This window comes from Patagioenas fasciata, chromosome 24 (assembly GCF_037038585.1).
Source record: "Patagioenas fasciata isolate bPatFas1 chromosome 24, bPatFas1.hap1, whole genome shotgun sequence".
Taxonomy (NCBI): domain Eukaryota; kingdom Metazoa; phylum Chordata; class Aves; order Columbiformes; family Columbidae; genus Patagioenas; species Patagioenas fasciata.
Window position 1 is genome coordinate 5,600,882 of NC_092543.1, and position 27,397 is coordinate 5,628,278.

The 27,397-nt window shown below is 44.9% G+C and overlaps 1 protein-coding gene and 1 long non-coding RNA gene across 6 annotated transcripts in view; one reads left to right on the forward strand and one right to left on the reverse strand.

The window, feature by feature from the left end:
* Positions 1-24,860, reverse strand: part of FLI1 (Fli-1 proto-oncogene, ETS transcription factor) — a 70,786-nt gene extending 45,926 nt beyond the window's left edge. Inside the window, exons 1-3 of one of the 5 annotated variants that reach the window (XM_065855610.2) lie at positions 24,766-24,860; positions 24,189-24,598; positions 22,183-22,291 (exon numbers count right to left, since the gene is read on the reverse strand). In XM_065855610.2, the coding sequence (XP_065711682.1) occupies positions 22,183-22,248 (66 nt within the window). In that variant the 5' untranslated portion in view covers positions 22,249-22,291; positions 24,189-24,598; positions 24,766-24,860. Of the gene's footprint in view, positions 1-12,776; positions 13,408-14,352; positions 14,375-22,182; positions 22,292-24,188; positions 24,642-24,765 lie in introns of those variants that run through there. The other 4 variants (XM_065855613.2, XM_065855611.2, XM_071798684.1 and 1 more) reach the window with 4 other exon arrangements.
* LOC139825544 (uncharacterized) lies at positions 11,934-14,950 on the forward strand. Its single transcript, XR_011735636.1, has 3 exons — positions 11,934-12,125; positions 13,415-13,609; positions 13,975-14,950. It is a non-coding gene; the product is annotated as an uncharacterized lncRNA (long non-coding RNA).
* Positions 24,861-27,397: the final 2,537 nt, after the last annotated feature.

Here is a 27,397-nt window from a genome sequence, read left to right on the forward strand (position 1 = left end):
CCCCATACCCGACCACGCTCTGGAGCTCCATGCGGGGTGAAGGCTCCGAGGTTGCTCAGAAGGCAAAACTCATTTTAACTGCATTTTTCTCTCCCCTTTGTTTTTTTAATAATCAGCTTGCAACAAATGGCACTTGCTAAATGACTGTCTGACAAGACAAAACAGCACGAACCTCCCAGCGTGCCCTCCCCTTGCTGGAAAGCGTTTGTTTTTAGCAAGCTGGGTGCTGCGTCCCTGCTCGCTGCCACTGTCAGGTGCGTGCAGAAGAGGTTCCCAGTTCTATAGAGCGTTGAGAGATTAAAGCTGCGTCTTGTTATCGCAGCCTCTCGTGAAAATTTGCCCGCCATGCATCCAAGTGTGATCAGGAGGCAGGTTTGCACCTGTCTCAGCAGGTCAGAACCAAACAATAACAGCGCTGGGAGAACAAGTTGGTGAGTGAACAAGCAGCAAGGGCAAAGCGAGCAGGTTGGCCTCTGCTCTCTTGCTGCTCATCAGACTCTTTTCATCAGAGCAAAGATGTGCTTTACGTGCACGATGTACACCTTTCTGCTCGAGAAAAGCAACCCACAGTTAGCGTGACCTTTGCATCTTGATTATCAGGGCTGGAAAGAACAAACTGCCCATGAGAGTGTGCGGTGCTGAGCAGATGACACGGGGTGCAGCCACCACCCCTCCTGCGCACGCTGAGCCGCTGGGACTGTACCAGCTCAATGCAACATGTTTCTGTTAATGCAATTGGTTTATGTTACTGGAGCTTTAGAGAATAGACTGGTTTTTCTGTGTTTCGTAAGCAACTAGAACATTTTTAGGTCCTATAAATAGTGTAGCTCCTCTCCTAGTTGCAAAAACCCCTCCCTCTTGCATCCAGCTGCTTTGAACTTCATTTCAGAGAGAATTTTCTAGTGACGTTTCAGGCACCTCCAGCCTTCTCTACCCAGTGCTGACAAAGCTCTCTGTGAGGCTTCGTCAGTTTTTTAGCCTTTCCTCGGAAGAACATTACCCATTATTATTTTACAGTTAGGAAACTCAAGGCACAGAGTGGTTTACTCAAGGTCTCTGGGTAAGAAAGAGGAGTCTCCACTTGCGGGTTTCTGCTGTAGTTACTGAACAGCGTTGTTTAAAAAGTCTGGCTTTTTCAGAAGAAAGGACATGTGAGCGGGATTGTTATCTGCTGAGCGGATACCAGATGACAGATCTTTTCTCATTATCTTTGTGCTAAATAATAGATGACTGATTCTGAGCTTAGATGCTGAGAAAACTTTGTTACAGATAACTGCAGGTTTCTAAACGTATTTCTCTTCTAGAAATACCCTTATCTATGCAAGCCATTACGTTAGTCATAATGAAGAGTGAATAACTGAGTGCACGTCTTGGACGTGATTCCTGGAGAAACACTCCAGCGCCTGACTCAGGATGAGTAAACCTCGAGTAGCCCCTGTGCAAGCGCTGGGCAATACAATACACTGGGGAGGATGGTTCCTAGTCCAAACAGAGCCGGATCTGGGTAGGCGAGAGAAAAACAGGGAATATCCAGTCCTGCCTGGAAGCTCAGTGGCTTCCTGTGGTTGTACAGAAAGTCACAGCCAGAGCCAGGAGTGGAAGTCGAGTGTCCTGGATCGTAACCTCATGTTTTAAGCACAGAATGTCTTTTTAAAATTTAGTTCCCTAACATGTTGTTCTTACAACAAAACTCTCTTTCAGAGCTCCCTTGAGATGGCCGTGCTGCCCTGCTCCAGTGCCTTAGCTCCAGACGAAATATTCTACACACAAGCAGGTATGGGGCTGCACAAATCCATATCATTGCAGCCCTGGGTTCAGTGGCGGACTCAGATGAGAGACCAGAGCCAGGGACTTGTCCTGTAAAACGACTTTTGAAGCACTTCATCTGTGCGACGCTACGGAAATCAGCAGTGATAATCACTTAGACCTGCTCACCCCTCTGACCCTTGTTTGAATCCAGTTCGGTTTTGATGGGGTCAATGGACAGCAAAGGTGCAAAAGATCCATTTATATATATATATGTATAAAAATAACATTGCCTGAGACAGATCTATTTTTCAACTGTTGAATTCCCTCAGTTCAACCCGCAATTTATACTGAGTAGAAGAACCGTGCTCCCTTTACCCACTGTAGCTGATGATACTCTAGAGCGCTTCATTTACTGATCATATTGCCCATTCATTGAGCTTTGTGTCAATAAACACTGCACGTGCTGCCACTGTCCATATCAAATTCTGCTTCAAAGCTCATTTGCAGATAACACCTGACGCTCAGGTACAGCCCATTGCACACAGTTAAATTCCTTACAGCTTTTGTCTTGCTGTCTGAATTAAAACTGGCGGGCCTGCTCATCCCTGTTAAAAAAAATCCCATCTACACATTTGTGCTTGCTATTAAAGATTTAAGATCACAGAGATAAGTATCTACAACACTTGTGTGCTTGTGGATGCAAGGAGGGCTTGGAAAGATGCATCTTATTTGGGAGAACGGTCTGTCAAGATTCAGAGGGATTTCTTTTCACTTTCTGCTCCTTCGCTACACGGACCCGTTACAAACACAATTCACCTCTCTGGGGGTGCACACGCACCTTCCACATCGCCCATTTCCAAACGTGGCACGTCAGCTAAAGCTCCTTCAGGCTGGCACAGAGCTGTGCATGGTGAGAAAAGCACTGCTCGCAAGCAGGGTTTCTGTGGTTTAGGGCTATGCTAATTATTTAAGTCTTTTTAAAATTATTTTTGTGAGGCTGCAGCTGCTAGTTTTGAAACGACCAATCCTAGAGCTGCCAAAGGGTAAGAAGTCAATGGAAGAAACAGGACCGGAGCAGGGTCCTGACCGTGTGCTGGCTGCTGTTTTTCAAAACGCGTAGAAGTTTGGCTTGTGTAAGAAACCATCCGGTATTTGGGCCCGGCTGAAATTTCAGCTGTGTGTGCGTGCCGTGTGTGCGAATGAACACAGCAGCTTCGCAGGCACACGCGTGGACTCTGCCCGACTCCTCTTTGCTGCAAAAATCTGGAAAACCTGTTGGACTTCACACTTTCCTTACTCCTTCTGGACTGCTTGTAATGGTCTTTGTGCTAAGGGAAAACAAGCCTGCCCATCAGAGCTACAAACCCAGCATACAAACAAACGCATGACCCAAAATATTGCTGGCCATGCCAGTGTCTCAGGAACAGAAGGCTGCTGAACATTTATTTATAAAGAACATAATGGTAAGAACCACCAGGTTTGTTTCTTTTCATTACATTGCATTGCAGGACATGCACTGAGATCACTGTGGCTGTTGCTCACAGTCTGTCTCACCATGTAGGAGCATCTACCCCAAATCGAACAGACAAGGCAGGAGGGAAAGGAAGGATTTGCTTGTTTCTGCAGATGAGAAAAGGAGATGAAGTGAAATTCCTGAACTCAGACAGGAAACCTGTGGCAGAACAACCAACTGAACCGTGTTTCACATCGCTGAGGACACAGACTGGGGTGAATTAAGCGCTCGCAGATTTTTCTGACTCACCAGAAGTGTAAAAAAAAAACCAAACAAAGCAACAAAACTGTTGCAAAAGCGTTGCAATCGCAGAACTGCATCAGGGAGGCTTCTCCCGGCGTGTGTTCAGTGGATCAGTGTGTGCCACTCAGTGACTCGTGCTGGGAAAGACAATCTCAGATGGGGACAGGTGCAGCTCAGGAATAACCGGGAGAGGGGGGCTATGAAAGAGATAAGAGGATTTTTGTTTAACCTGGCAAAACAAATATATAGAGAGGTATAGCAGGGGTTTGCTATAGCAGGGAAAGCGCTGTTTAAGCTGGGAGGCTTCTGAAGTCCTTTTCAGTGGGGAGCAGGGGTGATGGAAAGGGGATCCATCCATCCCTTACAGAAACCTGGAAGGGTTTGGCAAAGGAGCGATAAAGCATGGTCATGTCTGACAGCTCAACAATCGCGTCCACTCTGGAGTTCGAATCAAGTGCCTTCACTTTTCTTCACTCCTCAGGAATTTAGGAGGAGAATCTCTTGTTACACACAACGCTTAGCACAACAGGGATCGCTCTGGTCTCCAGGCACTACTGTAGCACAAATAATTCACGACACTAACGATCAACCATAATTACATCCTTCCTGAAGCAGAGATGACATATGAGAATACCAAAAATGAAGAGCAGGCAACTAAGGGCAAGCTTATTCCATCCATTAATAACCACCCCGCATTCTGTGAGAAGGAGAAAACCTCTGCTCTCAGGTACTCGGATAAAATGCAGGATGCACAAAATCTGCACACGCGCTTGTCTGGTAGAAAATGGGATTCAGAAGAAATTTATGTAATTAAATCCCCCCCCAGATCCTGATAAGACAAACTGGTTTTCTCTGTGCATCTGTTCCCCACTTCTCATATGGCCATTCGTTCTCTAGTCACAGTGGAGCTGTTACAGACCATTCTGGTAATATTTGCAGGATGACACTGAGAGTTCTTGCCCGACAAATCACTTCTGTGCATGCTCCTCTTAAAGCCTCCTTGGTTCTAATGAAGCCAGATGTACTAGTTTATGTTTCCTCAAAATATCACTAAAACATAAATATTTGTGCTGTAGAAAGATATACATGCGCATATTAGATCTAATTAAAGAGGGATGTTACCACGCATGTCACATGAATTTCGCAAACGAGTTTGTGTTGGGAGCATTATCATCAGGAAAATTATTCTTGCTGCAGCAAATTATCTCCAAAGGACCAGGAGTTACCCAGACTTCAGCCTAGAATCTCAGTTTGCCTCAAAGACACCCACAGCAACCGTGATAACGACTCAAAACAACTTTCAGTCTTTCGGGATCAATTTCTAAGTGGTGATCTGATCAACATCAGTTTGTACATGGATCAGTAACTTCTGGCTCTAGTGATTTTTCTGTAAAGCTCACGTAAGGATGTTTAAGGTCCAAACTCCCACCAGGACTCTCTGCACCTCCGCTGGTGACTTGTGGAGTGATCAGTTGCTTCCTGTATTTCACCTCCTAGTTTCTTTCCTTTCCTTTGTCTGCTCGGATTATTGTCTTTTATTCCATCTACGTGCCGTGGTTCATCTCGGTGGGAGCCTCTGGGGACGGCGATCATAATACAGGGAATTAATCACACGAGTCACGACTTCTGGTTCTAATCAGGAGTCTGTCCTAAACTGCAACATGACCCTCATGGACAAATCCTCAGAATTTAATAGGGATTAATTCAATGGAGTTTTTATGGAAATTGAATTATACTGTATAGAAATTGTTCCATAAACAGAACACAGCAGAAAAGGTGAAACTTCCTTGATTTTTACCAGATTTTACAGAAGGGATATCATATCCTGATGCCTTTCCCTAGGTAATGCAAAATTATTTGATTAAAAAATTACATTTTTCAATGTAAAGGCATAGGATTCTGTTATTGCGTGAGAAAACGTCAAATCCGTACAGCAAAGCCTGCAGAAAGGTTTCTGTAGGAGGGCAATGATGCTGATTCTTTTCCTTGCTTAAAATAACAGAGTTCCTGCTCCTCCTTTAGGCTTGGATCCCTGGAAACTCTTCTTGTTAGCGGATGTGCTGCAATAATCCTTCGATTACCTTTGGGTAGAAGGTACCTATTCTGGAGAGGCTGGACTTGTGGTTTCCCCTCTCCTTGGATAAATGGAAAAAGGCACTTTCAGTATGAACAAATCGCACTGATTTCAGTGGGAATTTGAAAATAATCCAGTGTATATTACTCAGAATCAGGCCAATGTTTGCGCTTATCTCTGTGTTAACATATAACTTGGCACTTCTGTAGTTTCTCCTTTCCATAGTTGTGTTCAGAAGCGCTTTTAGCAGGATATTAAAAATCCCACATCTCTAGTAACATGCAGGGTCTTTGGCCAAGATTTTTCCTTTTCTGCTTTATTTTGGTAGAGGAGAGCACGGTGGCTTCATTGCAACAACGACCTATGGTAGTTGTTGCCCCTCCACTGCAAAGCTCAGTTAGGTATGAAGAGGGCACTATCACTCTAGGCAGGGAGAAAAAATGAAGGCAAATATTCAATGCGAACATTAAATGAAGTCCCAAGGAGATCTGGAACAGGAGCAGTGGAGGAGTTACAGTTTCCTTTGTTCTGTTTAAAGGAAAAAGGAAACACATCAGGAAACCAGACTGTGGAGCACAGGAAGTCTCACTTTGGCTGATAAAAAGGAACTGATGGGAGGTTGGTTCAGATGCAGTTATAAGTCAATCAAGCTTGGAACAACAAGAAGAGCTATTCAGAAAAAAACAGAGCACCAAATTCTGCTTTTAACTGTAAAAAAATATGGTATTTTAACCTCTCCTAATCTTTTCCCTATTTCCTTTTTGAAAAGAAAGCTGCTATAAAAAACCATTCAAACAAGAGTTTTCTCATCGTACAAGAATCGGTTTCCCAAGCTCACCACACCTTCCACTGACCCCACCATACCTGACACCGGTTTCTTTGATTCACTCATCGACCAGCCTTAAGAAACCCTGTATTGCTGATTTATCGCCTCCCCTCAGATCAAAACCAGTATTAGTTAAGAAGGGCAGGGCTTTGCTGAGTGAAAAATTGATAAATGACTAATTAAAGGCTCTGCTGCCCGTTGGGTTGTTTTCGCTCCCTCTGCGTGACTGGCAGTACATTAACGTTCGATTCCTGGTGTGCAGCTTGGTCAGGCTGGGGTGGAGGAGGATTATATTGGTTTTAGGTGATTCTTACTCCTTTACAGCCCTGTGGTCAGTTTTGCTCTGGGTTAGTCTGGGCTGGAAGATCAGGATAACTGCAAATAAACAGTGAGCTTAGCTATATCCATAACATTTACTACAGGAGCCTCTAATGCGCTGTGTTTCTGATTGTATTTCAGAAAAAGATCAGGAAAAGAAAGAATTTCCATTCATCATACGGTGCTGAAGACAGGCGAAGACTGAGGTTTTGCAAGATGTCTGTGGGATTTAGACCTATTTCTCCCATCTATTTCCACTAAGAGATGAGCGTTCAATGTCTCTTAGGCAGTTTTGCAAACATTGATCACCGTGTTTATGTATAGAATCCATGTAAAGTACCAAGGAAACAGCCTGGGTTTCAGAGGGAACAGTTACCTGCAAATCTAACGAGAGCTATAGGCAGCCAGAACCTTTACAGATCAAGCTGCTTGCTTAGATAAAATGCACTTACACACCTGGTTTTAGGGTCTGGCTTCAAAACATGGAAGCAAAACAGAATTAGATGCTAAGTGTCTCTGGTATCAAATACTGATGGTTCCTGTCCAGTCATTATTTCCAAATTTTGCTTTCGGTGTTATTTGGTAAACAGGTTTATCAGGACACACTTGTGTGTCTTCAACAGTAACATACGGTAACATACATCCCTTTTGTCTAGATCTCTGTCTTAGAGCTAAAGGAAAAGCTTTTGGTGGCGGAGGTGGGGGAGGAGGGAGTTAACGTTTGTGGCTTTACTACAAGAGACGGGTTTCTAGATCAGGGTTAGGAGCTGTGTAGATACGCATCGGTAATTATGTGGCCTGGGCAATGAGAGGAAGAAAGAAAATAAGCAGTAGGTGCATGAACATTTTGAAGGCTTTGATATTTGGAACTCAGTAGAGTAGATGGTACGGTGTCCTGTGCAACACGCTGCTGTTTCTACATATGGTGATAAGTTATTAACCAGGTGTCTGTGATGATGCAGCACCCACGTTAGCAAAGACTTGGGTCTGCCATCGGGCAGATTGTTTCCAGAAGGAGGCAGAAAAGCCACATTTACGTGGTGATATTTTAGTGTGTATTTTCGAAAACAGCTATAAATAAGCACTCATGGCCTCGTAAGAAAACATTTGTTCACTCAGAGAGTGTTCTGAGGCATCACCCACAGAAGTGCAACAGGGCTTTGTTTGACCAAGTCGTAGAGCTAAACTGAACGTATTAGACCCGTTTTTTTCTAGGTAAGCCATGCACGCATTCATGCACAAACACCATGAAACGTGAGGTGTTTAGCAAACCCACAAATATCTGAAAATCTGCAGTTAAGGCTCCACTGGCTCCTTTAATTTTCCTGCTTGTGCATGTTTGCACTTGGATGGGACACAGGGTCTTTCTTTAAGTGGGCAAGTAAACTCATGCAGAATGAGAAGTTTTCCTTTCTCAAAGGGCTGCTGCACAAGAACTTCACATGCTGATGCTTTATTGGGAGAAAACAAATGGAAGATGCTCTGTGCCATGAGGTTGTATGTTCAGAAGGTCACAAGCCTGGTCCTTCTGAGAAAGGCCAGAGAGGAGAGACCTGAAGAAAATCAACTCTATTTCCTGCAAAAATGGCTATAAATGCCCTTCCCCCAGCATATCTCACCTTATCAGCATGCCATCTCAGACCTCACTCGGAGGTGTAACCTTCCCCTTTGCTTCTCTTCATTTCTGTCCCTTTTTCATAAGACTTCTTCCTAAGAATTGTTCTGCTCTTACACATCAAGACTCTCTTCAGAAGAAATGCTGCAAGGATTCATAGAAGCTGAGCCTCCAACCCCATCTTACAGCAGGAGTATCACGAAATTTAAATAAATAGCTAAAATAAAAGCATGAAATCCTCAAGACATGCATGCTACTACTTAAAGTGACCACATCCTGTTAGGGTAAAATCCACAGGGGTAGAGAGAAACTACACAAGCCTCTCAGCACCTCTTTAAAGCCTCTGAGTGAAACCCCAAGTGCCTAAAATCGAAGCACTTGGTGCTGGTTTGTTGTGTGTTAGGTTTGCTCTGGGCTAATTTCCTTCCCATAGCAGGAACAATTCTAGAACAGAGTGACAGTGCTGCTTGGTTTACCAGCTCGGAAATAATTTACCTTTCTTTCAATGCATAGCAAATTCCTGTTAGTACTGAACCCCTGGAGTCGGCAGCACCCAGCACTACGGCGACTGTCAATACACACCATGGCAAACAACACGTGTTTGCATACAGGTCTTGGAGGGGAAAACGAAGTAGCATCATAAAAATATCCCAATTACAAAACATTTCTAATAGGTTTTTGCTGTTAGGAAGCCATTATGCAATATCAATGTCACCTGAATAGGGACTATCAATAAATACCATCATTTATGCCCTGGAAATATCAGATGGTTTCGTCCTCTACCTGAATAATGCCAAATTATCATTGAACGTCCTTCAGATCACTTCTCTCTTATGTCCAGAACATAAGGATAAATACATTTTCATGGAATGAAAGCAACAGTTACACAAAACGCGCTCTTTTTTAGTAACAGTCAGGCTTTGGCAAGTGTATTTACTTTAATTATAATCCACATGTAATGTGGAACTGAAACAATTAACCCAGCTTAAAACCACACCATTTGTTGTTGTGGGCAAGCCCATGCACAGGCATCTTGCTGAGATTAGATGCACCCTTTTTTGCTTTAATTTGAGGCAATAAAACCCACAGCCCCTCAGATGCAATGTAAACTAAGCCAAAGTGGGATGTTAACCCAAAGAAGATGTGATTTGGAGGCATATAGTAAAAGTGTTACAGGCTATTTAAAATTAGCACAAACACAAACTGTGACGAGTTTCTCTGGCTCCAAATCATCATCTGCAACTGCTCACGGAGTGTGAACTGAATATGGGAATGAACTAATGAAGATTAAGATTTGCTGCTCTTCTTTCTCCACGAAACACCTTAGAACATTGCTCTACAAGTCACTTTCAAACCCAGCCAGTCCATCTCCCATGTCAGGTATTACACACATAATTAGAAGAATGCAGTGCAAATTACCCCCCAACACCTCAGTAAGTGATCTAATTCCCCTCAAATAATTATTTATGAAGAGATAAAGACGCATTCTAGACCCAGTGCATCGGCTCAGCAACATCACTTGTGGCCTAAGTCAGCACATGATGGGGAAAGATGACTTAAAGCCCTGAGCTGATCCCATAATACATGTTTATATCCATGGAATTCCCTGAGCTTTGGGTTAAAAAGCTCTGATAACAACTTCACACATGCACATCACGTCCCCAAAGGATGCAAACGTCGCCCAAAATCATCCTGACCACATCTGATCGTGCTCCGTGAGCAAAACTACCTGTCAGAGAGCCTGGTGGCAAAACTCTTTCTGAATGGCATGAAAAGGTTAAAGAGGATAGGGCACAACAGTGGGGATCACAAGGTGAAGGGAGAGCTTTTTGTAGTAGATTAGATGCAAACTCCTCCTGCATCTGCCAGGTGTGCAGCTGAAAGTCTTTGGCTCAATTAAAACAATTAGTCTGTGGGACAGTTTTCTATGGACTTGAAAAAAGTCACTTGTATTGTTGAAACTGAAGACAATCACCCGGAATGAGCAGCCTCCCCCAGCCCCGTATCTATTCTGCATTGCACAGCACTTATCTTCCACACAGAGACGTATATTTCTGAGTTTACGGAGGGAAGCGCTTCTTAACCACGCTGGAACAGAGATTTCATCTGGTCAGTCACTGTGTTCTCGCTCTAGATAAGGAAAGAGGCTTTTCCTCTGTTTTTCTTACTCTCTAGTCACTTACATGCACCTTTCTGCCTTATTATTTCCCAACCTAAACGCACGGCTTTGAGAGAAATCAATGCATCCAACCTACAGGAGAGCAGACTAGAGGATGCGATTGCTTTTATATCGCTTTCCTCTGGATACAATACAGGTTTTCTTTACTATTTCCTCAAATTTAGAAAATCCACCCTGAAGCACAGGTTATTTACAAAGCCCAGCATCTCAAGCCACATCCTTTCCCGTTGCCCTTCACCTGACTCAAGCTCAGCAAGGTGGGCTAACCCTTCCTTTTAGTGGCGAACTGCAGCAAATCCATCAATCTGATGTTCCTTGGGAACTCACTCTTTTTCTCTCCAGCAAGAAAACATGCAAGCAGTCTCAGATAATCCCGAGGGCACTAATGCACGGTGCAGAAAATGGATAAATTATAGGAGGCGGCAAACAGGACATGAGGACCTGCAGCAAGTTGCTGATGATCATGGAACTGTTCAGTAAATGAACCCAAGAGTCGACTGGTGAATCTGGATGCCGTCTCCCTTAGCTGGAACAGCCAAGTTATTTCTGGACTATAAGTGGAGCAGGACAATACAAGAAGAGGCTGCAGAGGAGTCAGTGAGCAGATCCAGGAGCCAGGGCAGTGACCTGGGATGCATCCGAGTTCCTCCTTTGGCCACAGCCTCCCCAGCGTGACTCTAAGTGAAGTGTCGCAGTTCCTCATCTCCAAACCAGGGGTTTTATGGGGGGTAGCAATAATCCGTCTCAACACGGGGTGACTGGGGAGAAGAGGAGCTCCCATGGGTCATGGGAATACTCCAGCACCTTGCAAAGGGTTGTGCAAGGAGCTCATGGCCTGTATAGGAAAGCAACTCCATGTGCACACTGCAGCAAACGGGCAGATGGGACATTTCTGCACTTTTGCTGCACAATATTTAAGGGCTCCACAAAGCAAAGAAGGTTGTGGTGCACTAAATATACCCTGAATGAGGCCCAGGTTACTTTCGCTACAGATCTGAGGAGGTGCGGGGTGGAGATGCATCCTATTCCTGCCATACCTCCCAAATTTTGTGTTTTCAATGCTCCTGCTTTCTCACATTCACCCATTCATTCCCTCTTTCTTTGCTCTTTCCATTTTCTCTTCCCGCTCATCCCTTTCTCTCCCCCTTCTTTTGAGACCCTTCCAAACAGCGCACTTGTCACAAGCTGCAGTCTAAGGGAGAAAGTTTCAGTTCCTGCCAGTTTGCAGCTTCTTTCTCCCCAGGTCAGCAGAAAAAAAAAAAAAGACTTTTAAGAAGAGATCAACACCCCACCCAGGCGATAGGCATCTTTCGAAATCCTCCAACCCAAACACACCCACAGTGTCTCTCGCTTCAAGGCTCTTCTGTTCAAGCTGCTTCTGTGCTACAGCGCTCCCTCAAGAAGAGCCTGCAAGAATTGCACAAGGGTCCCCAAAAGCAAGAAAGCGAACCCTCTCCTGCTTAGGCTCTGGGAAACGGCGTGAGCCACCTCGAGGAGCTCGGCAAAAGCTTGGTTTGTCTTTGCAGAGGCTGAAGGAACGGCCGGTTGGATGGGGGAGAGGAGGGGGAACCATTCTCCGAGTCCCTCGGTTGCTCAAGGCCACCAGAGGTTGGTTATGTTGGTGGTTTTTTTGCCACACTCTTTGCTTCCCCTTCCCCCTGCCTCGCCCCAAGCTGGGGTGTTGTTTCTCCTCCAAATTGCTCTCTTCCCTCCTGCCCCCTCAAAAAAGCCCACAATCAAAACTATTGGAGGAAAAGCAGGAGCGACCACCAGAACTAGCAGTGCATTTCAAGCAGGGCTGGGTGAGGAAACCGGAGCCGGCTGACATCGCAATGCCGGGGGCACACATCTGGGGACATACACGCACGCCTGAACACACACACACACACACACACACATATATCTGGGGGGGCACACACACACACATCTGGGGACAGCCCCAGCCTTTCCCCTCCACCTCGTCCCGCTCTCCGCAGGGCACAGCCCCGGGGGCAGGAGCTGTCACCGCTTTTCCGCCTGTCCCCGCGGTCTCTCCGCGGGAGCAGGCGGGTGGCGGGTTCCGCACCGCCCCGCCGAGAGGGCTCCGAGCGGCTGCGAACCCCCCGAGTACCGGGGGGGAGAAGGCGAGAGACCCGAACCGCTGGGGCGGAGGAGGAGAGAGCGGCCGCGCCGGGGCGGAGGGACCGAGCCGGACAGAGCCCCCGAGCCCCTTCCCGGTTCCCCCCGAGCCCCTTCCTAGCTCCCCCCAGCCGCCCTTACCTTAATAGTGCCGTCCATCTAGAACAACTTCCAGCCGGTACCCGCAATATTCCACACATTGACCCGGTTTAGCCTGCGACCAAAGCCTCCTGAAGTTTGTTGGGTTTTTGTTGTGTTTTTTGTTTTTTCTTGTCCTTCTCTCTCTTTTAGCTTTTCTTCCTGTCCTTCCAACAGTTTTGCTTCTCTCTCTGTACCCCCTCTCCTCCTCTCTGCCTCTCCCTCCCTCTCTCTCCGTCTCTCTCTTTTTTTAACTTCGGTTGTTGCAGCAGAGCGAAAAAGACACAGTTAACCGGATGAAACGTTTTTTTCTGCTAATTTTGGGAAGTGAAGTCACTCGAGGAGGAAACTTTCGTCTCTCTGCTGGTCCTGCCTTCTTGATGAAAATATATATATATATTTTACATACAGGATATTTGCTCCATTTAGATAAGAAGAGGCAGAACAATAGGTACCTCTGGCAGCTCTGTTTGTCGCTGGGACAGCCAGTCCGACGCAGGCTTTGCCTCGCACCCCAGACCGTATTAGCGAGCGCCGTGTGTCATCCCACAGTTTAGTTTAAGATTTTTCTTTGCCATTTTTTTCTCTTTTGGCTGGAGCAGCTTTAGCCTGACTCACTGAATTTCCGTCTCTTCCCACAGATTTTTTTATTAATGCGTTTTCCAGTCACAGGCAAAAAAAAAAAAAAATTAAGGGGAGAAAACCGTAAATACAAGTCGGAGAGAAAGAAAATGAAGAGTCTGGCGATTAAAACGTATTTAAAATATTTCGGCCCCTCTCCACGTCTCCCAGCAAGGAGGGTAAGACGAGGGTGCAGTCCCTGCCAGAAATGAGCGGTAAGTGCAATAATGCAAGACAAATGAATCCAGCAATTTAAGGCAGGCTGGAAATGGGGCTGCAGGAAAGTAGAGGCTCTTTTTCCACTTTCACCCCTTCCCTTCATCCCGACGGTTGCGACATCGGGCTCTGAATCAAGGATACTGAGATGGGTGGAAGTCCATCCATGTCACTTCAGGGGCTGGGAGTAACTTCCCCAGCCTCCTCTCATAGTTATACCCCACTCAGACAGGGAGAAAGCCTCCACTTTATAAGCTAAAAATGACAAAATTTACAATAATTGTCAGATCAGTTGAATTTTCTGTTCCCGGATGCCGTGTCAGAATGCAAAAACCCAACCACCAGCCTTTAAATCTCATTTTAGACCTGGGCGAGCCCCTGACGTGCAGTTCTCCCTTTCATTCAAACGGGAGCGATCACCAGAAAAGCGCTTTCCTTTTTCCGGGAAAAGCTGAAACCCTCCATAGGACCCGAGGAACGGAGACAATACCCGCCTGTCCAGCAAACCCGCACAACTTCAGCCCCGCCCCGCCTCCCCCCCCTTTTTTTGCAAAAATAACAAGCAGCTAAGAGCGGAACACATCACGCAACACTTCGGGCGCCCTTCATTCCCCACTTCTGCAAACTGCTGCAACCGAGGAAAAAGGCAGAGGGTGGAATAAAGGAGGGTGAAGCCAAGAAAGAAAAGTGTCAAGGCAGGAGGACGCCCCTGCACGTCAGATCTCTCGCTGGGGAGGATTACCTTGTCCTGTGCCAGTTGTGTCCAGGCTTTTTGTTTCCCCCCTGTCTTTAGTCCAACCACGGGGAGGGGAGTGGGGGGGCAGAAATTAAAGTTATATCCAAAGTTATTCTGCACCCGCCCCTTCCAAAAGAAAAATGCAATAATGCCACTAGTGTTTCTACTCGGCTGCGGCAGAGATGCCTTATTAATACTTTATTTCTCCAAGAGTGAAGCTGGCAGGGGAGAGCCGTAGATCCCCCTCGCCCCTCCCTCCCCTCCCTCCTCCGAAATTAGCCTCATCAATTCAGCTACAATTTTTTAAGATGCAGACACGGGACTGAACGTGACCAGACCTGGAGGTTTTGCTTTGCTGCTTGCCAGCGATTGAGGCCGTCTGCAGCCAGGAGGTGAAGGGAGAAAGGGGGGGACGGACAGAGGGGACAGCCCGACCGACCCCCCTCTCCCCCCACCCGCGTCCTCCCCCTTGTCTGCTTTACAATCCCGGGGTCTGCGCTGGGGTCCCCGGAGAGCAGCACATCTGGATGCTGCTAGCGGGGTCAGGTCCCCCCTTGCCTAGGGCCACAAGAACTGGAGTTCAATTAAAAGAAATCACGGTTAACCCTTTGCTTTCCTCATTACTCTTTCTTTTTCCTTGCCATCTTCCTCCCCCCCGCGCCGCAAATATTCTTTTCTCCATTCCCCTTCAGCGTTACCACATGGCAGGCTGCTGCAGCAACCAGAAAAAGCAAGAGGTTAAAGGGAAGAGTGAAACGCACCCTTTCAAAACCCAAATGGTTTCCTCTCTAGACAACACTCCGAAAAACAACGGGGGTGGGGGGTGAGGGAGAGGACAGGCTGAGGATCTTAACCGCGAAAGGGAGGCGGGGAGCGGGGGAAACCCTGGAAGGAGCCTCTGTCATCCACGGACCTCACAGAGCATTTTAGTTTTAGGGAGAAAACACCCGAAAACCCGCCTGGTTTCTGCGAGAGGAGCCCAATATTTGCAAAACACCTTTTCCCCATCTCCCGGCTGGAGCGACACACAAGCGCGGCACCCGCGGAGCATCCCGGGTGCTCCCAAAGGCTGGAAGATATCAAACAGACCCCCCTCCATCCCACCTTGAGTTATTTTAGGAACCTGGCTCTGCATTTTACTGCCAGACGGGCACCATGACCCCCGGGGGTTTATTTTGCATGTCTGAGGATGACTCGAAATGAAGCGTGTTCGGGTCACTTGTTAGCTCGGGTCCATCAGGGACGTTCCCTGCTTTACCTCTTGTGTTTGCTCTAAAATAAGATTTGCGAAAAGAGATAAGGTAATGAGCGAAGGTGTTAAACATTCTAACAGAGAAACAGAACAATCTGTTTACCTGCCAAATCATGTAACAATAGAATCTTTGCTTCATCTTTTTCTTTCTCGCCTCCTAAAGACCCACAAGCCACCCTGAAGTTATCTCCAGCTTTTTGGGAAAGGCTGGAATATGCAGACACTCCATGCGCCAAGCTCTGAATCATCCCAGGTGGTTGTTCAGTGACTTTGGGTATTTAAGTCTTCAAGGGAGCGGAAGGCAAAGCCATCGCCGGGCACGGTGCTGGTCCATGTGCTCAATTTTCAATCTGATGCTCGACTTTTGGATGTATATCCAGCAGAGGAATCGTGATCTGTTTAATGTGGTTACCACCAGACATCTGGAAAAATCATTTCATCTTGGCAACCACAGAAGATTTCAAATGCTTCCATTGGGACAGGCTGGTAGAAATCGGTTACTCCTCAATTATTATTTTATTTTTCACTCCACTTATGAATGGAACGAAATTCTCGAGGTTTTTAATTAGTTCAAAATCTCTCTCAAACGCTTGACATGTCCCCACCTCCTCTCTTCGTTCTCATAATTGGGTTAGAGCGGCTGCAGCCTCACACAGAGAAGGTGAAAACGCCGGGTTTGGTGGGATCCGACCGAAATTAATAAGGACACGCTAGGGGGAATTTGGCCCCGGACTATTTCACGCCCAGTATCAAAGGAGTTAACCCCTCGGTCTAGTTCAATGCCAGCCCTTTGCGGGACTACATAACCCCCGAGATCTGGATTTTCTGTTTGTAATTCACGTGGGATTAGTGGTCATCACTTCATAATTAAAACCGTCTAGTTATTCTATACGAATAACATAATTAAAACCTTCCCGGGCCTCGGTTGCAGGTTAGAAATATTCTTTTCCGATGGTGGGAAAGGGCTTTAGCTTATTTCACCCTCTCTTACCCGAACAGCATCAGCCGCGCCCTCGTTAAGCCCAGCCTAAGACTGTCACTTTGCACTAACGCCGTAAATAGGGGTGAGGAGCCCCAGAAACCACGCCTGGCTAAAAACCCACTAACTGTGACTAAAGGTCCTCTTTCTTCTTTTTCCCTAGCTTTCTCTAGACATCTATTTACATACCTTGCGTTATTGTGTGTATACATTATATACATATAACTTCCTATATATTCTGCTCTCTGTAAAAGTACTTACAATATTTACCATCATCCTTTGCCCGGAGTTGTACTTTCAAAGGCCGGGCTCTATTCTCCTCCAGTCTTTCCTAGAGGGAAAATCTCCACCAGCCTCAATGAATGTTTAAAATTTCCGGGTCTGAGCTCCTTCTGGCACCGACTCGGTTGCAGAATGAAAAGCGCAACGTGTTTTGTTTATTTTCTAAACCCACATTCTTACAAGCAAAAAAGCCAAAACTACAGCTCTGGGATTTGATCCCCAGGAATGAATCCCAATTCTAAACGAAACTAATTGGCCAAACTTCTGCTTCTCAGCTACAGCAATTTAAGAAACAAAAAACGCAGTGGTTTTCCAGCCGCACAACTAAAGGATCGGGTCCCTCCTACCTCTCCAGGAACAGCCCATGGGATTTGGGAACTCGAAGCCGGAAAGTTATTCACTGCTAATCTGTACTAAGTAAAACGTAATGTCTTAAAAGCGGTGGGGAGAAGATGCAGTAGCTTTGAAGCTGCATCGCAATTAGGCGAGGGGTAGGGTGTGCAGTGTCCTGGGTAGTTTTATCTGAGCTCCATGTCCCAATAAAACAGCCCCCGCCCGCCCTTCCTCCCCCATCCTGCAATTATTGAAAAGCTAAGGCACAAAAAACACACAAAAATACTGAAGGCCAAAAAAGCAGACTGCAGTGCACTAGCTCCAAACGTCTGGCCCCTCGCTTGAGGCCATAATTAATTTGAGATTTATTTTTATTGGAGAACCCAGTCTCGTCTGACCTTAGCCAAACAAGACTTCAGCTAGACCCTTGATGCGCTTGAATGGAACGGAATATTTCTCTCTAACTTCTCTTCAGGCGTCCGTGCCTGCTTTGAATTTGTTCCTCAGACTTCATATATTTGGAGATTTACAGGAAAGATTTAAAGCATTTTTCCCCCTCAGCGCTCACTTTCTTTTTCTTCCCTTTTGCTCCCCTCTCCCTCCACACTTCCTCTCCTTCTAAACACAGGGCTGGGAGAGCATAGGAAAAGCTGGAATACAAAATTCCCTGGATGCATCATATCGGTGGGGGGCGATTTGCTGTAAGATGTGAAAGAATTGGAGCCACTAGAAGTTCGCAGAGTTGGGGAGCGGGGTTGGTGGCTTGAATGCTCCCGTCTAAAGGCGGGAGTCACTATAAAGTTTGTCCCTTATGCCCCAGAGCCTGGCTTATTTTAGAAAGCTCCCACATGCTGCATTTCCAGGAGAGAAGCAACGATTCTCCCGCCTTCTCGACCTAAATTCGAACCCCGTGTCTTGAAGGTAAAGAGGGAAAAAAAACCCCACGCAGCGCTGGGGTTGAGCACGGGAGAAAGAAAATAAAATGAAAAGTCAGGCGGGATTTGCTGGGCAATGGAAAGGGGTTGTTTTCTATTTAAAGCAGAGAGGTAGGTGCAAACAAGAACTAAATCCTTAAGCCCCAAGTTGTCATAAGGCGTTAATCAGCGATTTGCTAAAATCCAACAACTTCGCAGCGTTCCTGCCTCGAGAAATGGGCGTCAGAGAAAGGGGAACGGTGCGGTATGTACGTAATTAATCATCACCAAGCGTGAGAATGACGTCAGAGCTGACGGCAGCTTCTGAATTGGGGAAAAAACCCACTCCATGTAGGCTTTGATTTTTCCCTTTTCTGCCAGGCTAACACTCTCTAGCTGTTCTTAAGAAAGTGGTGGAGGTTCCTGCAGCATCCACGCGTTCCTGAGCGCCTGCGGGATGAGCCACGCACAGGTCCCTCCGCAGCACCTTTTCTCAGTTCATTCATCACACACCATCTCTGCTGCGATAATTTGTTGTTGGGAAAACACCCAAACAAAAACCCCAAACCGAGATAGTCTCACCTTGTAACCTGTGCCCAAGCAGCCTCTGGTTGCTAGTGTTCAGCAGGGAAGATAACCCATCTGTGCCAGGGTTTACCTCTCTATTGCCCACTCCAAAGAAAATCTCATGGTTTTGTCCTCAAAAATTAGAAAAATTAAAACCCTTCTCTCTTTAGAGCTCCTGTAAACTTTCCAGGCAGAGCGCAAACAAGAACAAACCAAATATTGTTTCCAGCCACCAGGCTATTTTGCCTCCATGAATATGCTTCTTTGTGTGGCACCACAAACGTTATGACTGCGTGAAATCCATTTTTAAAGCCAGAGGTCCTGCTCTTGCATGGTGGTTCCTCCCTGGAGAAAAGTCCATCTTTGTGGCCCTTCAGTGGTCTGGGCTGGAGAACATTTTCTGCACCAGCTCGTCAAGTTGATTTGTGGTTGTTCCCCAAAACGCAGGCATAAGAAAAGCATACCCCCAAATTATCCTTGCACCTTCTTTACACACATATGAAACCACAACCAGCAGTGCAGAAGGAGAATGAACACTTCTGTGGCCTGGAGTAGCTCGTGGCAATGGTAGTAATTAAAAATTCAGTACTCAGAGGTCATGTTGCTTTGCTTATAGCCCTAATTCTTTCCATATCCCTACAGTCAGGATTCCAGTCCTGTCTTTTAAAATTTAATTTCCCAATTATATTACGTTTCATTCTCTAAAGTCAAATACTCCTGTTTAGATGAGATTAGCACCCTCTGATATACTGTAAATTATTAAGTACTTGCAGATCAGTAAGTCCTATGATGGTATAAGGAATAGAAATATTTTATCGATGATGTAGAAGGATCAAAGTGATTTTTTCATAATTATAAACCCAAAATATAAAAAAGACCTGGGAAGAGAGAGAGGAATGAAAGCTCGATCTCTTGCTTTGCAGACTTCTTACTTGCCACAACTTCAGAAGTTCTCAAAGAAGGCAGGTGAACATCACCTTGTTCTACACGACACTTTCATCCACGTTTAAGGGATGGAGAAATGGAGGAACAGAGAGGTGAAATGTCTTGCTCAGGAGCACAAATGCCACCCCAATAGGACTTAGATTCATATCCACGTTTCCCACCTCTTCTACAAATAAAGCAGTTGCTGTCAGAACCTCCCTGTTGGCCCAGGATGCATTTGAGTCAGTGGAAATCGTCACCAAACTCAGAGAGGCCACAGACTGATCCAACCCCTGTGTTTAAGGCTCAGATTCTCCTGAATTTAAGCACATTCCTACTTTTAAGAACAGCCTCACTGATCTGAATGAGCTGCCCAAGTACTTCTGCACCCTTGGCACTGAGCGGCCCAACTTAAAAGTCAATGGGAGGAATTTCCTTTGTCTTTGGACCAGCCCTCGGAGACTTCTGTCAAAATCATGGTGGGTTTTTAAGTACAGGAACAAGACATTTCCCCAATGACACTGTCATGAGTGAAGCTTTACAGACAAAATACCAAACTCAAGGTTCCTTGCCTAAAATAACAGCAGCTAAGGATGAAGGGTTGTAATAAAAGGCGGCAAGATCAGCATCACACAGCTCAGTTATCCCCCCACCGCTGAAGCACTGGACATAAGTCCAGCCTGAGCAGTTCTTCCTGCTGGATAAAACACATACTTATGTGAAGAGAACTCTGCCCAACCATTTTGCCAGGAGGATCATACTTATTGTATGGACAGGCTCACTCAATCCTGCTGGAATGTTAAATTATTTAGGCCTGAGTCTTGGTTCCACTTAATTCAAAAGGAATTTTGCCACTAACTGGAGCAGCAGTTGGGTCCTGCCTCACAACAAAAGGCAATGATCCTGTAATATAGGATGTCAAAGGGCCTTCATCTCTTCATTGTAAACAGAACATGTCTAAGATCACTTCCTACATCCAGGAACTCCAAAGAGAAATTAATGCTAAAACCGGGCACAGACCACTTAATGCTTCTTTGCTTGATCTTTGAGTGAATTTTCTGTCATGAGAGAGACTTGAATTTAATTTGTTTTCCACAGAGTTTCTGTTCTTCCAGACTCTGGTCCAAAGCTATACAAATGTAATAAGCAAATTAAATCACTGGCATTCCATGAAACACTAAGCTACAACTGTGATTTTGGGTATATCAACTGAATGTGGAGCTTTGACCATTTCTGGACAGATTTGCTCTAGAAACCTGGTCTAGAGAGTGGCATGGGTTCACCCTATCAGGGAATACAAGTGATGTTACATGACCTGGGATTTACCCCACCAACCTTGCATTTCAAATACTAACACTCCCGGCAAAATGAGCCATAGCCTGGGGATTATATACAGAAATCATTCAATGAATCGTTTTCATGTACATACATATTATTGGAAATCATGATGGGCACATGGATCATTTACTACAGGGGGGAAAAAAAAGAAAGACAAAATTCCTGTAATAAATTATTCATTACAAATTATTCACCCAGCTCTAGTTAACACCCTTCTGTGTTCCTTCAGCCTGGGAGAGAAGAGGCTTGTGTTTTAGATTTTCACTAAGTGCTGTTGCATGCAGGGTTTGCCTTAAACGTGTAACCCAGATGTCCCAGGCTTGGTTTATTTACATTCTTGGGAACTGTTGTGGAAAAAAAAACTATATGATGTCAAATATAATATAGTACTCAATTGAGTTATAAAGGGACAAGGCTGTGCCAACCTTCCTTTGGTATTTGTTTTAATCTTGTTAAAGAGCCAGAAGTGGCCTATCAAACTACATTCTAAGATCCAAACTTTTTAAGAAAAAGAAAAGAAAATATACAAACAACTATTTAGAGTGCAGTATCTTGTAGTATTTGGCATTAGCCACTGTCAATAAAACCAAACAAAGTCAGTTTGCTTACTGAACTGTACAGAAGCATTGCCCAAGGAAAACCATAAGTAACATTGTGAAATAAATCCTAGTGTTACATAGCGTTGCCTGGTGTGACAATCCATTTCTTCAATAACCAAAAGAGATGTTTTGCTTTAACTCATTAAATATTTTTCCCCCTCTAAATCCCTTCTGAAATGTACCTTTCAGAAAACATAACTTCACATATCATCTTGCATACTGAATTCAACAGCTGACGCAGCAGAGAAGTAGAAGGATATTAAATGAAATTTAGCTCTGGTTCAAGACTAAACAGTATCTAGGAAATCAGAAAATTGGAAGCCAATTTAAGAAACCACTATGATACAACATCAGGAGCACATCACCACTACCGTGTTGGTTTCAGAGCAAACCACCGCTACTATAATGTAATTCAGCACACTCTACGATACAACCCACCAAACCAAGCATCAATGCATTAGAAAAGACAAGACCACTTGAACATATTGTTGATCCCTGATGATACAACTTTTGATTCAACCCTTCTTATTTCCAGAATGATAACTGCGATAGTTGGACTCTAAACCAAAACTCAATGACAATAGGAATGAGATTTTCAACTAATACAAGTGATTGTGAATTTTGGAGGATTGTAATTTTTGACATTACCTGTTTAAAGATGCTGTCATGTCTTACCTTGACGTAAGACGAAGTGTCTGGTACAGTCTGAAACATCCTTACTTGTTTAATAGATATATTTAAAGGTCCTGGAATCGACCTAAAACAATTAAAAAGTTCTTATATAGAAAAGTAAAAAAACAAAGCATCGTTTAAAAACATAAGATCAGTGATAATATTTAAAAAGAAGTGATCAAGCAATTAATTGTACCCTTTAAATGACACGGAAAAACATCCACCACTGCAACTAAAAGTCAAATAATAGACAAGACTTTCTAAAACTGGGTTTTATTTCTATGCTTTAACAACAGTTGGGTTTTGGTTTTGGATTCCTCCCTCACCCCTTAGGAAAAGAAACTTCTTCACTTTTGACCAGAGCAGAGGAGGAACGTTTGACATTTGATTAACTGAATTTCTTAGCCAACAATTAAAAGCCAGTTGAAATACTCATGTTTTCATGTCGAGACTAGTTAACCCTATTGACTTGTATCCAAGGGTTTCGCTGGGCTAAATGAAGGGCAGTTGCCTTTCCTGATTCATTGAAACCATCCCGAGCCATTAGCCTGCTGGCCTCTATTGATTTAAAGAACCTTTCTCACTACTAATAATTAAACAATAAATTAAAAAAAAAAAAAATAGAGAACAGAAGTATCATTCCCAATAGCAATAAACCCCCCCGGTTGTCAATCCCAGCCCTTCTATTTTGCATAGTGCTGTTACCAAACCCGACTTAGCGGTGCTTTATCTCAAACTTGCATCTGTTTTTCTGAACTTCTAAGACTTTATGATCTCCCGATGAACAATTTTGGGTGGGTTTTTTACCTCTCCCCCCCTCCAAGTCATCACGACGGAGATGCGGAGATTAACAACGATCGGGAAATAATATCACGATGTGTGAGAAAATAAATCCGCAGTCATTAAAGTATCCCACAACTATTTTTTCTACCCGCTCCTCTCAGGATCTTTAGCCCCCTCGGAAAGCTCCAGAAAGCAATTAGCTGGCTGTAATTAGTGCATCGTTAAGAAGCATTACCCTTCATCCCTAAACATACAGCTCCTGAATGCTGCTATTCTGACGGTCCCATTTTCCCGGGGTGCGAAGGGAAAAGGCAGAAATTTACCCAGAATTTTACTACAGAAAAACCATACTACAGAATCCGAAATATGCACAAAGAGCTGCGCACAAGCGCTCAATATTTTTATTTTTCGCAGCCTCTTCAGGAAAAGCTGTGGGCGCCTAAGCTTGCAGTTAGTTCAGGTCTAATACAAGCCAAGCAGCGCTGGCTAATCACGAAATCACCCTCGTTTGATTAATGGAGAAGCCCGCTCCGTGCCGGAGGTCTCTGCTCCCTAAATCTGCCGGGGAACCCCCTCCGTGCCCCACAAACCTGGCTTGCTTTGAAACATCTGCTGATCCTAAAATATATATATATATATAGAGAGAGAGAGAGAAAGCAAGCAAAAAAAGAGACCCCAGCCCAACAACTCTGGAAAACAAAAGTTCGTTCTCTGCACGTAACCCCCCCTTTTATTGACTTAAAAGCTTTTATTAGGCGACCAGCTGGCACACAAGGACAACCGATTATAAAATCGACAATGTGTTTCTGATATTCTTTTCCCTGTCGTCCTCCCTCCTGACACATTCCAGTTTCTTTTGCTTCTGAACTTGTATCGAGGGGGTGCGGGGGAAGCCTGAGTTGAGGGACAAGGTGATTTTGCTTTGCTAATAAGTTTTCTAGGGTCGAGGATTCCCCTCTCAGTTTCCCCTGCTCCCCTCTTTACGCCTCATTAGCGCTTCCCCCCACTCCGCGATTACCCCGCTCTTATAATTACGCACGTTCATATGAATAAATACATCTGCATATTTGGAGCACGTCTTAAGAAGTCTGCTGTGGATTATTTATCAACCGTATTGCCCTGCCAGCATCAGCTGCAGCATAAAAGGGCCTCTTAAAAACTTCTCGATTCGCCTTATTACTATTATTTAACTGACTCACCTTGTATACCCTTTCCCCTCAACCAGTGGCAGAGCAGTTTGTAAAGATCCAGGTTGAGACCCCCAAATCAGTGAAACTCCCCCAGCAGTTTCTGGATCACTACCCTGCCGCCGCAGGTTTTTCTTGTGCAAAGAGATTAAACTTGCTAGATCCAAAGTTAAAATTCCCAGCCCATCCAGACAGGCTGCATCAACCAGGCATTTCCTCAGGGGGCTTCTGTAATGCTCGCAGCTCCGGGACGTGCTTCGCTTTCCTTTCCCTCTCTTCTGTGCCCTCTACTTTTCATTTGATTTCCGTTTCACACCTCCCCCCCCTTATCAATATTTCGGCTGCTCCTTCAGATTGATAGCGGCTGTGTGGCAATCTTCCCCCAACGAGTCCGCCTGGCGCTCCTCGCTACTTTAAAGAACCTAGGGGGAAAAAAAATCACAACTCTTAAAAAAATATTGCTGAGGAGTGAAGCCGAAAAGAGACGCTGAGTGGAGCTCAAGTGCTACTTTCAATCCCCCTTTTAAATAAGGAAGTTTCAAATATCCGTTTTTAAATCATCGTTCCTTACTTTGAGCTTTTTTCTTACCTTGCAAGCAGTTAACCCGTTTTCCCCTGAAGCAGAACTGAAAATATTACAGACGAAGCTGCAGATGCACACGGCTGGACGAAACGAGATTAAATCGTCTCGAAACTGTTCTCTCTATTGGATCAAGAATTCAGTTTTCTCTCTCTCTGCAAGCCGAAACCTCCAGATCCTTTTAGCTATTGAATGATACCCCATCAAATCGTAACGCATTGAGGGAGGGAAAAGAAACATCTTCAATTCAGGAATGTTCCCCCCCACCCCGGCGTCACGTTTCTGGTGCATTTTGTCATCTCCGAAGTGTTGGCAGATGATATTCTGAACTAACCTGGGGAAGAAACTTCCAGGGATTTTAGTACAACATCAATTTTCAACGTAACCCCCAGATGGGTTACCAAAACTATTTGGAAAATGCCCTTCCATTCTCCATTCTCTTTCTCTCTTTCCCGGCTTTGCCCCAAATTCCAACATATTGAAACATTTTTCTCCTTAACAAGAGGAACATATAAAGTGAAGGGGTGAAAGGGCAACTTGGGAGCCGTGCCTAGAGCTCCGCACACAATTTACTCGCTGGTAGACGAGGCGTTTAGCATTCCTCCCAATTTCCAAGGAAAACAGACTCAGACCTGCACTCAGCGACCAGGGACCTCGCCAGAGCCGCTTTTTAATATAGAAATTCTTGGGATTCTTCGTTATTATTGTTGTTGTTTGTGTTAAGAGTTTCCTAAGGTAAAGCGACAGGGATTTTAGGAGGAAGATCTCGGATGCGATGGGAGGAAAACAATCAAAGCGATAGGAGGGACTTGCGAAGTGTGGAGGAGAAAAAAGGGATCGCGAAAAAAATAATCAGCGTTGTCATTTGTAAATGGCTTTAAAAAAATGGCGTGCTTCGGGGTTAAAAATGCCTTAATCTCATTATTCTGTGGGGATGTGAACTATTCTTTCTACACACTCACTAGCTAGTGACCCAATCAGATCACATTTCAAAGTCATTTTTCATTCTTTTCTCACGTTTCCACGTGTGAATTACACAAAACACGTAGCTGAAGAGGAACCCCGAGGGTTTACCATTGTGTTAACAAAAACCTCTTCCTCTTATTTTCCTTGAGGTGCACCTAACAGACATTTGCATCTCTCCCCACTGTGCGCTTTTCCTTTATTTTTTAAGCAAACCTGTCCCAAAATGTCAGCCTGGCTCCGACAGGGACCACTGAGCACATGCACCTAATGAAATAAACTTTAAAGGTTGGTGTTAACCAAAAAAAAACACCTTAGGACGTAAAACACTTAAAAATGCAGAGGAAATGCTTACCCTGGATCCTGAGCTGAGTTTGCTACCCCTTGTAATCAAACCCCACAGAGTCCAGTCGAGAAACCCATGTGGCCAGTTGCACTCATCTTGGGAGCTTTACTAGCCCAAAAGAAAATTGCTGGCAAATTGGAACCAGCTGTAGGAGAAGAAAATAGAAGAAAATAAATAAAAAATCCCCCCCTCTACACACACTCCAGAGAAAGTTACAGAAGTTTTGTTTACACAAATCGCTCCTGAGCGGACAGGACATTTCAAGTTTTCCCCACCAAACCGGAGGTGACTTGTGTGTAAGCAACATTTCAACATCCATCAGCGGCGGTGGTTTTTGAAAGGTGCCTCTGAAATCTCTCCCCCTCGCCCACAGGTCGCTCCTGCTTGTGTCCCCCTTTAACAGGGTGCCAGCAACACAAACAGGGGCTTAAAACCCCCCGAAGAATTTTATCTAAGTTTGGGGGGAAACCTGACAAGTGCTCGGCTCTCATAAGCCTGTCGGACAATTGCTACAACAAATGAAACTGGTGGAAAAGCTCCAAGTCCTGCAAAATGTGCTCTTTTCATGTTTTCTATTTATTAGATACGTTAAGAGAAAACAGACTCATATGAGTCCCAAATGTAGGCAGAGTATTAAAAGAGGCATGTGTGTGCTCCAGCAATTACAGCTGAATTTGATTAAAAACGTCATGAGGGCTGCAAAAGCAGGAGTTACCTGATACACTAACCCCGAGGTTGCTTTAGGATGAATTATAACACAATTCATTTTATTTTAATAGGTCACTATAAGATTAACTGTTTAAGGATGGAGCTGCGCTATAAATGTTTACATCAAACCAGAAAGAAGCAAGCTTTGCTTTCTGGTTGTTTAGAAATAATGTTTATTACATTTTAAAATTCCTCAACACGTTAATTAGAAATAAGGGGAAAGTATGTGAAGTGAAAAGGAGTTCCCCACACACACACAGTTCGGTGCTTCGATTTCTCTTTCCTAAGAGGAAAATGTGATGATTTTTAACTGGCCATCGTCATTTCCACATGCTACGGGAAGATGATGACAACAACAGTTTAAGGAGCAAAAGGACAAGTTTAAGGACAGGTTGGTGGGACCTTAGATCCCATGAGAGCATCTTGGTGGCACAAGTGGGACAGAAATCACCGCAAAGTGAGTCCCTCACTCTTGAGTGGTGCCTGTGCCTTCTTTTCTTCGTGCCCTTGGGAGGGTCTTTGAGGTTGTTGAGGGGACAGGGACCTGCTGGGGTGGCCACAGCCCTTGGGTGGACAAGGGTCTGTGCTCTGGGGGACCCTGCAGCCCTTGGTGGGGAGAAGGGA